The 14,477-nt window shown below is 32.3% G+C and overlaps 1 protein-coding gene across 14 annotated transcripts in view; it reads right to left on the bottom strand.

Annotated features, from left to right (window-relative positions):
• Positions 1-14,477, bottom strand: part of TRDN (triadin) — a 380,671-nt gene that overhangs the window by 87,224 nt on the left and 278,970 nt on the right. For 9 of the 14 annotated variants that reach the window (XM_049695258.1, XM_049695261.1, XM_049695255.1 and 6 more), the window contains 2 exons: positions 10,210-10,242; positions 480-530 (listed from right to left, as the gene is read on the bottom strand). In XM_049695258.1, coding sequence (XP_049551215.1) covers positions 480-530; positions 10,210-10,242 — 84 coding nt within the window. Of the gene's footprint in view, positions 1-479; positions 531-10,209; positions 10,243-11,753; positions 12,998-14,477 lie in introns of those variants that run through there. The other 5 variants (XM_049695257.1, XM_049695263.1, XM_049695262.1 and 2 more) reach the window with 2 other exon arrangements.

Raw genomic sequence — 14,477 nt, 5'->3', positions numbered from 1 at the left:
ACAGAGCATGACTAGGAGTCTTTGAAGACAGCAGAATTCAGAACTCCAATTTCCAAGTCTTCCTCTCTATTCCTAGCTTTGCCATCTTTGTTTTGCCAATGATTAGCAAGTGTTTGGAAAGATTATGCACTAAATATATAGTTAATGAAGGACAGAAAGGAGAGAACCAGAAGGCGTGGAAGCAAACCCTTCTTATACTCTATTTTCCTTCTAATCTTTTTTTATCCCTTCCATTCTTTTTAAAAAATCATTTTTCTGTTTTTTTCTTTCAGAAATTGTAATCAGAGCACTTTAAGTCACAGTGAACTGAAGGAAAGTATTTAACAGACAGGTAAATAAATAAAAGTTTTCAAATATATGAGGGTGTCCTGTGCAATTCTGACCCACAAACCTGCAAAGAAGTTGACTAATGTACTGTGGACACATTCAGATATTTTTGCTAATAAATTTCTTGTGTTATGTTAACTTGACTCTATTACCTTTATCCTTCAGAACTGAAGACGTCTTTCCGGATTTTTCTTTTCTAATTTCTGCAAGAAGAATCATAGGGAGGAAAGGTTACAAGGAATAATGAAGAAAAAATGGCAAGTTCTTTATGTGTTATGTTTACTGAGGCTTAAAGAACCAGAGGGGCTCTGCTTTGGTATTCAAGATACAGGTGTCTACTGGGATAAATTGCTTGTAACATATTGAACTAAATATACAGAAGATAAAAATAAGCCCTGAAATTATTACAAGGGGCAGACTATGGTAGATACAAGAATGTACAAATAAAATACCACGGGCTTTGGAAAAAGAAGGTATGATAAGAGTTATAGCTAACACTGTCTACTTACTATGTGTCACAGGCAATGTTCTCTACTGTTTAGTCATTCAACGTTCACAATAACCCTCTAAGGTTGGTAGGTCTTGTTATTATTGCTACTTTTCACATAAAGGGATTAAATAACTTTCCCAAGGTCATGTAACCCTTAAACGGGAAATCTGGGATTTGAACTAATGTCTCTCTGAACTCAAACACAAATATATTGGCTCTGGTAGCTCAATGATGGAATCAGGAAAGGCTTTGGCAGGTGGTACTGAAGAAGAGCTTGAAAGCTGGAAAGGAATTAGACCAAAAGAAATGAAGCTGAAAAGACATTTTACGACAGAAGAGAGAATGGGGAGGCATGGGCTGGACAGTCTGTCAGTTTGGGTGTGTGAGTCACTTGTAACCAAAGGAATACAGTAGAAGTGTTGCTGCGTGACTTCCTAGGCTAAATCAGGAAAAACCATGTAGTTTCTATCTGCTTCTCTAGCTCTGGGGGAAGCCGGCTGCCATATAAGTACTCCAACTGACACCGCCAGGTTGGCAAGACCAAATACAGGCAATCCAGTCAGCAGCCACAGCTGAGCTCCCAGCCAACAGCTAGCATCAACTACCAGCCATCTAAGTGAGCCATCTTGGACATCCAGATGTCAGTTACTTTAGATGTCTGCAGCCCAAGCCGACATCTGATTGTAATCACATGAGGTATCCAAGTGAAAAACTGCTCAGTTGATCCCTCCTGAACTCCTGATTCTCTAAATCATGAGCAAAGTAAAATCAGCTGTTGTTTTATATCACTAAGTTTTGAAGTGGTCTGTAAGCAGAAACAGCACATGAAACAGCTAATAAACAACAAAATACTGTACCATGCACAATATAAGTTCTCCAGTACAGCTATACAGATAACAGAGAAATGATTAATTCTACTTTTAAAACTGGGGAAGGATTTTACTGCATTTGGGTTTAGGTTCCTCAGCTGACTAGAATTTCACCGGTCAGGAAATAACAATTTAACAGTATATCAGGGTGCAGGATGTAAGTCAGGTGTTTTTAAAAGCTGAGGATCTTACAAAAAAAGAACTCCTGGAGTTCTTACTTGGTTCACAGAAAGATAATCTACCACCAATTGACATATGGAATATAGGTAACAGAGTTCTTTGGAGGAAGACATTATCTTTGTTTTGAATAAATTGTGCTTCATGTGTCAACAAGATACCCAAAAAGGAAATGTCTTGCAAACAGTTGGAAATACGGGCGAAGTACAATTACATGCAAGTGTTGCAGAAGCAAATCAGCTTGAAGTCTCATTTACAAATGGAAGCTATCAATACAACCAGTAACATGATTTTTTTGAATGCCCCAAACAAATCTTATTTGCTTTGATCACGTAAACTTGATTTAGTGAATAAACTAAGTATACAAAGGCAAAATAAATCCGAAAGTTAAAAATTGTTTTCTTAATAACATATGAAATTAAAAGAAAAACTGATGTCCTGTGTTACTTTTTACCTGCATGTTTTAAATCCAATCTCATATAATTTGCCTATATTGATATATATTCATATATTGGTAATATAAATTTTATCAATTTTGCTATTGCCAGATGTTTAAAAATGAATACCACACACAAAGTGTGATCAAAAGAGCTATAAATAGCAAGCTAAATTTTAAATAATTTACTAGATAAAAACTATTCATTTAAAGAGAAAAATATTCAATTTCAATAAATCCAGGTTTTCTTTTAAAGTTAGGAACCTGAATATCTAACCAATAAAAAGAAATAGAAAATAGCATTTACTTTTTCTTCTAACATTATCCTCTAAAAGATAAAATGTATATATAATAATAGTATTTCCTTCTACAAGGTTTTTGTAAAAGGCCTATGAAACAGACAAAATAAAAAACTGAAATAATGGACAATCTTGTAACAAAAGAAATCAGCACTGGAGTTCCTCCTCAGCACATAAATATTTTGAACCCCAAAAACAATGTGTTTAAAGGAAAGGGTATTGATTAATAATATCTTTGATCTAGCTATTAGTTATTACTCATTGCTCTGAATGATCAAATTCAATATCTATTATTAGAGACATTAGGATATTAAAAAAAATATTTCTGTTGAAGTGTTTTGGCTTGATGTCAATGTCAAGTGTAGCTAGATTGTAAAAAAGAAACTGAAATTGGAGGGTGTAAAAGATCCTAACAGAATCATCAGGCAGCCCAGATTTCCTGGCTGTGTGAAGAATCAAACTCAAAATTCTTAACCTTTCTTTCCCAGCTAGCTCTACTGAAGTGTTCAAAAGTATCACTTCAAAAACTGTGGTTCTTTCCTCTTTCTGAAGATATGTAATTTGCCTGCTGATATGAGATATTGTTTCATGAGTATAATGAATAAGATCAAAGTATCAATTTTTTTTTGGATTCTTCTTCTGATGGAAAGAGTAGCTTTAAAGAACCATATGGAGAGCTCTATCCGTAAGTTCAATGACAGATAATTCCTCAGATCATGACTATTAATGTACATCACACAGCACCAAAAATGTCAAAATTGTTTCATAACATCTCTGTTGCATCCTAAAGTGATACTACCTTGTTCCTAGAGTGGTTCAATTGTGATTAGTTGCATGATTTTTAAATATTTAATATGTGAATGCCCTACATGCCTCTGTCATTGTTTTATGTTCATTTGGACATAATTTTGACAATCAGGGATATTTTAGAAAAGGTATTTTATAGCATTTTTGTATCTTTTTCAAACTCCAAAATATGTTTCATAAATAAATAGAGAGAAAAGAATTTTCAAGTAGTCTAAATGGTTTAGCATTCTATGTTTATAATCCCCATGAGAAAAAATAAAATATTTTGATATTTTATGCAATACTAACTTTGAATGCTCCTGAAAAGATGTTGTCAGGGTTTAATTTTACTCAGGACATTGTCCATTAACTTTGTAATTAAGTATGACTTGGTCGGGACGCCATTTTTAACTTCCTTTTTGCCTTAGTGATGCATTTAATCATTTCCTGGTCTATAGACTAAATAACCTGGCACACATATTTTTAACATTTTAAAATATTTTTCTCTAAAAATCTGTTTAAAAATTCTCAATTTAAAACAACTCCAATTCAATTATATTTATATGTTGGTGTCTTTTTTTAAAAAAACTTGGAACTTCATTGTATTTCTTAGTCTTTATTTTTTAATTTAAAAAAAGAATATAATTTTGCAACCTGTCTTATCCTCTATCTCTAACAGGACATTCTAATTAAAGAGTACAATATAAAATTTCTTTGAATGACATGTTAACAGTGTTGTTAGTACTTGAAGACTATGGTAAGGTATTTCTCAAGAAACTGTAAATAAGGGAATTCAGAATGTTTTCTGAAAGTTAAGCTAATAATCAATACAGAATGTGGAGAGTTGTGGAGTTCCGAAAGCACCAATTATATAATACTATATAACACTTTGTATATGCATCTCTGAGAAGCTTCCTTCAATTACTCAAGCACTGTGTTGTTCTAGGCAAGCTGGGCTGTGTTAACATGTTAAGACTGTGACATGGAGCATGGCATAGGAATTCAAAACAACTAACAGATATAGAACTTGTCTAATGTGTATCTTGCAATCACCACGGAGATGGAAGTCTTGTCCAATGGACTAAGTATTCTAGTCCTTTTGACAAACTCTTTCCTATAGTAATATAGGTCTTCAAATTACCTTAGCTGAGGTACTTCCTGAAATCATCTAAATACTCTTTTCCTTTGACTGAATTCTGATAAAACTTTATAATTATGATGCTTTTACTCTGTGTAGCTTGGCTGCAAGAAGAGAATACTTTTCAGAATTCTGGACTGTACCTCAGTGGGGTATATTTTACTTTATCTGTAATCGGCTCTTTTAGAAAGATCAGCAATATGCAATTATTTAAAAAATAAATTAAGCACTCCTTTATATATTTGGGAGCTGAGATAAACTAGGACACCCTAGGCAAATAATTTGCTTTCTAAGCCCTAAAGAATTTGTTTTTCAAAGAAAACTTTATTAGCTATGAATTTTTCTCATATAATCACGTTCAACTTAAGATATCAAAGTTCCCATGTTTTCTTCAAGAAAGAAATCTTTTTAACAAGACTGTAATTTCCTTGAGGGCAGGCAAAGCTAGGTCGTGGTCATTCCTGTATTTACATATAATGATGAAGTGTTGTTTTGTATGGTTAGACACTTTTACATAAAATCTTGCTATGAATGGGATGTTTGTTTCACCCTGATATTCATATGTTAAAGACTAATTTAAGATTTCCATACCATTTTTTAAAATTAATGAACTATAATAATTTTTAGAGTAGATTAAGGTTTATAGTAAATTGAATGGAAAGTTCGGAGGGTTCCCACATATGTCTTCCCCTAATACACCCCACCTTCTCCATCATCAAATCCCTAATTAATGTTGTATGTCTGTTACAGTTGATGAACCAATATTGATACATCATTATCAACCAAAATCCACAGTTTACATTAGGGTTCATTCTTAGTTTTGTTCATTCTGTGGATTTTGACAACTGTATAATGACATACATATACCATTATAGTAGGATATAAAATAGCTTCACTGCCCTAAGAATTCCCTGTGCACTACCTATTCATTCCTCCCTCCCCCCAAACCCCTGGCTACCACTGAACTTTTTACTATCTCCATAGTTTTGCCTTTTCCAAAGAGTCATGTAGTTGGAGTTATATAATATGTAAACTTTTCAGATTGGCTTCTTTCACTTAGAAATAGAAATTAATGTTCCTCAATGGCTTGATAGCTCATGGCTTTTTATCACTGGAGAAAATTCTTTTGTATGGACATACCAGAATTTATTTATCCATTCACCTATTGAAGAAATATTTGTTGGTTTCAAGTTTAGCAACCATGATTAAAGCTGGAATATTTGTGTACATTAGTTTTCAACTCATGTGGATAAATACCAAAGAGTATGACTGCAGGATCGTATGATAAGAGTACATTTAGTTTCATAAGAAACCACTAAACAATCTTCCAAAGTGGCTGTACCATTTTGCATTCCCTCCAGCAAAGCGTGAGAGTTCTTGTTTCTCCACGTCCTCCCCAACATTTGATGTTTCAGTGTTTTGGATTTGAGCCATTCTAATAGGTGTGTAGTGGTATCTCATTGTTTTAATTTGCAATTTCCTAATGATGTATGATGTTGAGCATTTTTTCATATGCTTATTTCCCACCTGTACATCTTCTTTGGTGAGGTATCTGTTCAGACCTTTTGCCAATTTTTAAAATGATTTGTTCATTTTCCTATTGTTGAGTTTTAAGAGTTCTTTGTGTATTTTGGATAACAGTCCTTTATCAGATATGTATTTTACAAATATTTTCTCTTATTCTGTGTTTTGTCTTTAAATATTCTTGACAGTATATTTTGCAGAAGTTTTTAATTTTAAAAGAGCCCAACATATCAACTTTTCATTTAAGGGTTGTGTCTTTGGTGTTGTATCTAAAGAGTAATCTCCAAAGATAAACTAGATTTTCTCTTATGTTTTCTTCTAGGAGTTTTATAGTTTTATGTTTTACATTTAGGTCTATGATCCACTTTGAATTAATATTTTGAAAAGGATGTAGGATTCGCATCTAGATTCTTTTTTTTTCTTTTTGCTTGTGAGTGTCCTAGTACCACTTGCTGAGAAGACTATCCTTTCTCCATTGAATTGCTTTTGCTCCTTTGTCAAAGATCAGTTGACTATTTTTGTGGATCTATTTCTGGGCTCTTCATTTTGTTCCATTGATCTATTTGTTGATTCTTTCACCAACATCACAGTGTGATGACTAATGTAGCTTTATAATAAGTCTTGGGTGTCAGTCCTCAGACTTTGTTCTTCTCCTTTAATGTTGTCTTGGCTATTCTGGGCCTTTTATTTTTCCGTATAAACTTTAGGATCAGTTTGTTGATATTCATAATATCTGTTTGTCAATAGCCATTGGAATTTTTATCATGATTGCATTGAATCTATAGATAACTTTGTAAAGAACTTACATCTTAACAATTTTGAGTCTGCTTACCCATGAATATAGAATAGATTATTCTTAGATTTATATCTAAGTCTTTCCTTTTTTTGGCACTAATGTAAATGGTCTTGCATTTTTTATTTTGTTCATTCCAATTTTTCATTGCTGGTACATAGGACAACAATTGACTTTTGCAGATTAACCTTGTGTCCTGCAACCTTGCTATAATCACTGATTAGTTCTATGAGATTTTTATTGATTCTTTAGAATTTTCTAAATAGATGATCATATCATTCAAGACAGTTTTATTTCTTTCTTCCCAACTGGTATGTCTTTTCTTTCCTTTTCTTGTCTTACTTCATTAACTAGTACTTCCAGTACAATGTTGAATAAGTGTGCTGAGAGGGGACATCCTTGCCTTGTTTTTTATCTTAGTGGGAAATTTTCTAGTGCCTCATCATTAAGTATGATGTTAGCAGTAGGTTTTATTGCAGATGTTCTTTATCAAGTTGAGGAAGTTTCTCTCTGTTCCTAGTTTGCTGAGAGTTTTTATCATACATGGATGTTGGATTTTGTCAAATGATTTTCTGTTATCTATTGAGATGATTTTGTTTCTTGTTTATCTGGTTGATGTAATGAATTACATCAATTTATCTTCAAATGTTAAACCAGTTTTGCTTACCTAGAATGAATCCTACTTGGTCATGGTATATAATTCTTTATATACACTATTTAATTTGATTTACTAATATATTAGACTTCAATGAAATTTTTTGAAATCTTCAACAGCACTTTAAACTTTGTGATGGATATGTGCATATAAAAGAAAGTTGAGGTCTGAGACTCTCAAAGAGGCTTTGCTTAGAGTAAAAGCAAAAGCCAATGCCATTTTAACAAACTAGAAACTGTCCTTCCTACAGCGCTTAGCAGTGTGACAAAGTGATCCCCCTGCAGAACAAGAACCCCAGGTCTATTTAAGTTTCTTCACTTGGGAGCAATATGTTAGAAGAAGAATACATTTTTTTTGTATTTTGAAAAGGTAAACTTGATTCATTCAATAAATATTTATTCAATGTCTCTTTTGGGCTCAGAGCTGAGAAAAAAAAAGAAAAGATGGTTTCATGGAGTTCAGTCTATGCTGAAAGGCATCCACGTAGACAGATTAAGTACAATGATAGAGACACATACACAGGGCTCTGAGCTCATAGCAGAAGGACTGACAAACTACCTGATGCAATAAGAAAAGACCTCACAGAGGTACTGGCATCTGTGATCAATCCTGAAACTGGATATAAAATTTGTCATCAAAGAAGAATTGGAAAGACATCTCCAAAATAAGGAACAACATAAGGAAAAATGGAGTGTGAAAGTTCATGTGGCTGCCTCACTGGATGTACAAAGTCGGGGAGAAGTATGTGAGCCAAGGCTGGAAAGTCACAGTGAGGGATGGTGATAAAGAAACCAGCAGTACCCTGCTAGAGAATTTGAATTTATATCCTTCCAATGATAAGGAGTCTTTAAAGATCCTTAGTCCAAACATTTTTTTCAGTCATTGTGTCAATGAAATTAAACTTTTGCTCTTAAGAGAATATTATATATACTGAACTGACTGACAATACTTAGAAAGTTATTGTTATTTTGTTTGGAAATATGCCAAAACTGAAACCATAATTCAACCACAGTTTGTTATCCACATTCTCCTGTCTCCTGAGACAATATCTTCTTCTGTTTCATTTTTTATAAATTCTTTTGTACATGTGTGTCATGGGCATAATTTCTGCATCCTGTGTTCCATTATTAGTGATCCTTCTAGCTAAATTAATATTTAGAGAACCTTCATGTCATTTCATTGGATATTCAATAGTATGCTTTGCTCCAGCAATGTACTTTTTGAAACTTAAGTATAATTTAAGTGTATATATTGAAATTCAAGTGAAGTAAATACTTCAAATATTAGAATTCTATTTAGTAGATTTATATAATACTTAGAAATATTTTCATTTTAGAATCTGAATCTGACATTTCTGTTTATACTTTGGTACAGATTATACTTGCAATCAGAAAAGTAAGTTTATTCTTCAGCATTTGGGTCAAAGTTGGAAACGTCTCAGGCAAGGGAGACATTTCTTACAAATGAGAATTAGACAATATTAGGACTGGAAAGTTCTGTAGAGAATGCTTAGTAAAATAATCTTGGCTTACAAAAGGAGATTTACGAAAAAAGTAAATACCCTAATGTCACAGAATAAATTACCGGAGGAGATAGACCAAGCCTTAAGTTTTATTTGCAGATAACTGTACTATATTATTCAAGCAGATTAATATTTCTAATCATTATTAGTTTTTATCAGTTATTTCTTTTCAAGGACCAGCAATACAAGTGCTAACTCCAAGCTAAGAATTGTTGACCATGATTTTTATTGCCAAGACTTTTAACGAGACTACAGATGCTCTTTATGAGTTATCTGACCTAGTATCTCTCTTTCTTATATAAAAATCAAGTGAAATAAAACCCAAAATTTGCAAGTCAAAATGATGAAGAAATTTTGTAACTTATATTTTGTCATTTCGTAATTCCAAAGGAGTATCTGAATTGAATTTTCAGGTTTTAAGAATTGCTTTTTATTTAGCATATAATACATCATCATTCTATGAAAAACTGGGGCAGTAATAATCAATAAGGTACAAGTAAATTTTATGTAGAATGATGAAAAAACTTTTTCATGTTTATTCCTGAAATTATTTGACCTATAATGTGTACTTTAATTTACAATTAGAAGAAAGTAACAATGCATTTTTATGTAGGGCTAATGATTTAAGATAATATTTGCAATTTGATTTTTAGAGACTGTAGCTTAAACTCCATTAATTTGTTCCAGGATATGACATGGCAATTGATTTTAAGCAATTTTATTCAAGATAGTGTGTATTGTATTCCAACTCTTTTTTTTCCCCCTAAATAGGCCTTTAGCAGAAAATCAATTTATAAATGAAAGAAAAAAGTCAGTAAAAAAGGGATAAAAAAATTCTCCCAAAACAATCTTTGTTCTGGCCACTTAGCTTTGTAACAGAGCAGCTTATAATATACTTTCTATTAAAAATCCCTAAGGAAAAAAAGAGAATAAACCCATATGTGGTTTTGGAATAAAAGCAGGAGTGAAAGTAAATATTAATAGGAAGAAGAGACATAATTAGCAGTTTAATGTCCTTGAACTTGCAAGGAGGTGTTTTCTTGGTGTGTTATGTGGTAAACACTACAATGCATTTCTGCAGTCTTTTATATAATCTAGCGTAGAATGTCAAAGGAACAAACAAAAGTCAATTTTTCTCTCTGGAGAACAAAATTGTAATCTTCAAATATCTGAGTAATTAAAATAGTTTTTACTTGCCAAATCCTGGTTTTGGTGATCAAAATTCTCTATGAGGAAAAATAAGGTTTGTAAGAGTTTTCATTATAAAGAGGATGAAAATGGTCTTTCGCAGATTTAAGGATTTCTTAAAGAACCATCAATCTAATATTAAGATGTAGACAATGATCAAAAATACACTTTATCTGAAGTGCATTGTCATTAAATTCAGAAATCATATGACAACTTTTCTTCATATTTACAATTTGGGCTTTAGGAAATGGTTTATAACTGCATTCCATTAGTTTACATAAAGATTGTTGGACATTATATCAAGACAAAGTTTTAGAATTATAAGATAGATGAAGCAAGAGCACATGCATGATGTAAAAAGTTTGTTGCTTTTAAGAACCTAAAAGATGGATACAATTGCTATTAAGAAATTACTTTGATGAATCATGGAAGGGATAGAATATAAACAGAGTAGGAGTGACACACTACCCCTATGTAAATTGTGTCTTCTGGCAACGTCAGGTAACTTAATTTAGCTCATCTAACAGCCAGTTCCTCTGACTCCAGAGTTTAAAAGGTAACCTGGTGGTAAAAGTAGTGACCCCAGTATGAAACGCAGGGGGAGGTTCCTGGGGTAATGTAATAGTTTTACTGTTTTTCTCCATGAAATGGCCACAGTCTCTAAGGAAAGGAAAGAAAAAGATAGGCACAGAGGTCACATTAAGCAGAGGAGTGGTTCAGTTTCATGATAACTGAAAAGCAGAATTATGCATGACGGAAACTGGAATGTGGGCATTACAATTATCTCTCTGTGTGACTTGTGCTTGCCTATAATATATCCTGCATAAAATAAGAGTGATCAAGTTACACATTAGTTTATTAGAGAAAATGGATCATTAATACAAGAACCATTAATTTCTGAGGGAAAGGTACAGCATGAATGCATCTTTTAGCATTGCTTCCAAATCTTGCTAACCTCACTGGCACACATTGCTCCTTTACCGGGCTGAAATTCTCTTTAGCATTCAATGACATTCCTATCAATAAATGAATCACATGAACCAAATGCTGCATGGCAGGAGGTGGTACCCTGTAGGAGATCAATGCAACAATACAAACTTTTTGAGTGTGTTGTGAATCAGCTGTGATATGTAGGATTTATATCTGTCTATTTATTAAAGTGATGAAAGGAATGGGGAGGAACATGGTGAAAAAGAAGGGACTAGAAAGAAATTTCCATACATGAGATCATATGATTATGAGAACATTCTAAAAGTATTAAATGAAATAAAAGTAAGAAGTAGTAGTGAAATGTGTTATGTGAGCAAGTGAGATAGTGGAAAATTGCAAAAAGTTCTCTTGAAAATATATAAAATGTGTAAGCAAGCAGAGTACACTCATTTTTACAAGCGTTGCATGAGCTCTGTATGTAGACCATCTTCTCTCCAAAGCCCACTTGATACTCCTCACACCCATTCCCAGCGCCTAGTCTGTTGTGGGCGCTCAATAAATATTAAACAACCAGAGCACAAACTATTGTCAAAAGTTTGGAATTCACAGGAATCAATACTATTGTTATTATACTTTAACATTTATTGAGGGTCAACAGCATGACTTAGTCCACATGTGCAAATAGGTTATTTTATAGTCACATATTAAGCAAATAATTAAATACAATATGTATCAACTACACCTTCAGTTTTACTACATTGATCTTAAATGTAAAATTGTTTCTCTCTTTTTTTATAGTGTTGACACATCATGGAGTATAAACATTTATTATTTAAATAAATACGTTTCTCTCAGAGAAATCATTACTCTTAGATATTATTAATATTCACTTGAAAGTATGGGATCAATCTACAATAAATACACATCGCAGATTCTAAATAGACCAGTACATGTACAAAGAATAGAAGAATCTGAAAAGTGTCTGAGGACAATGACAAACACACAAACCATGTAATATCAGTTGGGTTTCACTTGTTGTGACAATTTAAAACACTAATACAATTATGTAGGGTACCATTGTTTACAAAATAGCAACAAAGGCAAAGAAAAACAGAAAGTCTTCAAGTGGACACAAATTACGGCACTTATGAATTTAAAAAGATTTCTTAATTTAAAGCAAAATGTAAGTTTTATTACAGGAAATGAACTGCATTTGATACATTTATGATCCATATGCTCCAATTTTACCCTTAATAAAATGATTACTAATTGTGTTCAAATTTATTCTTGGTGGTTAATAGGTACTCAAATTCTATTTAATCATTTTTCATGAATATTTTTGTCATGTTTGTACTTAAGTGGATTTTGAAGTGATTTTTAATTGTTAAGAGGATGGAAGACTATAACTAATGTTTCTGTAATGAAATTTTCAGTTTAATTTTGGGATACTAAAATATCCAAGTTTATAAAGTGTGTTTTCCCTTAACATTTGAGTCTTAGAATCCTAGAAATAAAAGTCTTTCTAGACCAGCCTTCTCCTATAGCAGGAAGAGCCTTTATATTCTGATATAAGGGACATACTACTTAAAAACTTTGTTGAACATAAATTTTTTTATGATTCAAAGGAATAGAAGATCATCTAATTCAGTTCTATAATGTAAAACCAAGAAAAATGAGGATAAGCCCTTATGTTTCTATATTTAGACATACATTGGCCTAACTGGGCAATTATTAAATTTTCTCTCATTTTAAGATTTTTTTAAATTTACAATATAGAAGGTGCAATTGCTAAATTTAATTTATTCTATGTCTTTATCCATATGATGGTTCACCACATGCTGTTCTGTTATGTAAGAGTACCATCTACAAAGATCATAATAACGATATAATTAATGAATAATGCATATTTAATTATTAATTTGCTCTACTTTTTTTACTTTAAAATGAGAGTAGTTAGATGATTTAATCACTTATCCTGGTTTCTGAAATATCTGGCAATCTTTGCTATCAGAAATCACATTTGATTTACTAAAATATCTTAATTGTACAGTACTTAGAGGCACAGATCATCGATATCTGGATCACCTAGTATTCTTTTCTTCAACAATTCCTCTATGTTTTCATTCAACCCACAAGTATTTTTTGAACACTTCCTACATGCCAGCACTGTTACAGGCCCTTAGAACAAACTCTTAAAGAAAGCTTTAAGTAATATCATGCACAGGTGTGAATGAAAGAAAAAGAAAGATGATATGCGAATGATTTGATTTATTACTATTTTCTTCACCTTTTCATTGTTAGATTGAAATCACTTTGAAGGAAAAATATTAGAAACAAGGAGATGCTGGGACTCCAATCTACAACTCATATCATTCAAGTTAGTTGTCTTGACTGGTCTCCTTCCCTGCCACAGTAAGTAAGAAGTCACTTCCCTAGAGTGACTGCTTTGATCCTCTGGCTAGTAACAAGCAAATACTATGAAAAATTTTCTTCTGAGAGAAAACAAGATTGAAAAAGAGAGAGGGAAATTGGATTTAGGGGGACAGGTCAATTTTGAAAAGTAATACTGAGGAAAAAGTACACTAAAAATGAGAAATTAAATATCAAACAATAAATAAAACAAGCTTAATGAAATGTGATATACTTTCTAGATATAATATACAAATATATAAAGACAAATCTTCATACAGTAGCACGTGTTGTGATGTTTTATCTTTGGCATTCCTTGGCTTTCACTATAAGGAGAGCAACATGTATTGTGGAAAATATTTGTGTCTCCTGATGCTTCTAGGTAACTGCTTTCTAAACAAGAGAAATCGTTAATGGTGTCTGTGGTGTGTGTGGGTGTGTATGTGTGTGTGTGTGTGGCTTTAGTGTGGGAAAATTTATAAAGAGTTTCTTAATACTCAAAATTCTGGTCTAGCCAATTTAAGATCGTTATGAGAAGAATAACTAAAAACCACATGATCCATCATGAATTAACGATAAAATAGAGATACTTTTTTGGACTTTTGCAGAGGTTAGATTAACTAAATTTCTAATTCTTAAACGATATGAGGTCTAGTTCACTAAATTACATAAACATAACATTTATTTCACCTTTCACTATATGAATTTTCCATAATGTAAAGTTTAGCTTAATCGATGTTTCCCAAGTACAATTATAATGCAGACTAAGTTCAGAGTTTCAGTGTACACAGTTTTACATAGATCACACAGGGTATTTGAAATCTATTAAGAATTATGAGTGTCATGGTTTTTCCCTAGTACAAGTCCATAAGTTAAACCTTAAATGAAAATAACTCTTTATAAACTATTTAACTGTACTTCAAAGAATTATGAA

Source organism: Orcinus orca, chromosome 12 (assembly GCF_937001465.1).
Source record: "Orcinus orca chromosome 12, mOrcOrc1.1, whole genome shotgun sequence".
Lineage (NCBI taxonomy): Eukaryota > Metazoa > Chordata > Mammalia > Artiodactyla > Delphinidae > Orcinus > Orcinus orca.
Note: the sequence above shows the minus strand (reverse complement) of the source record. Positions and strands in the feature narration are given on the sequence as shown.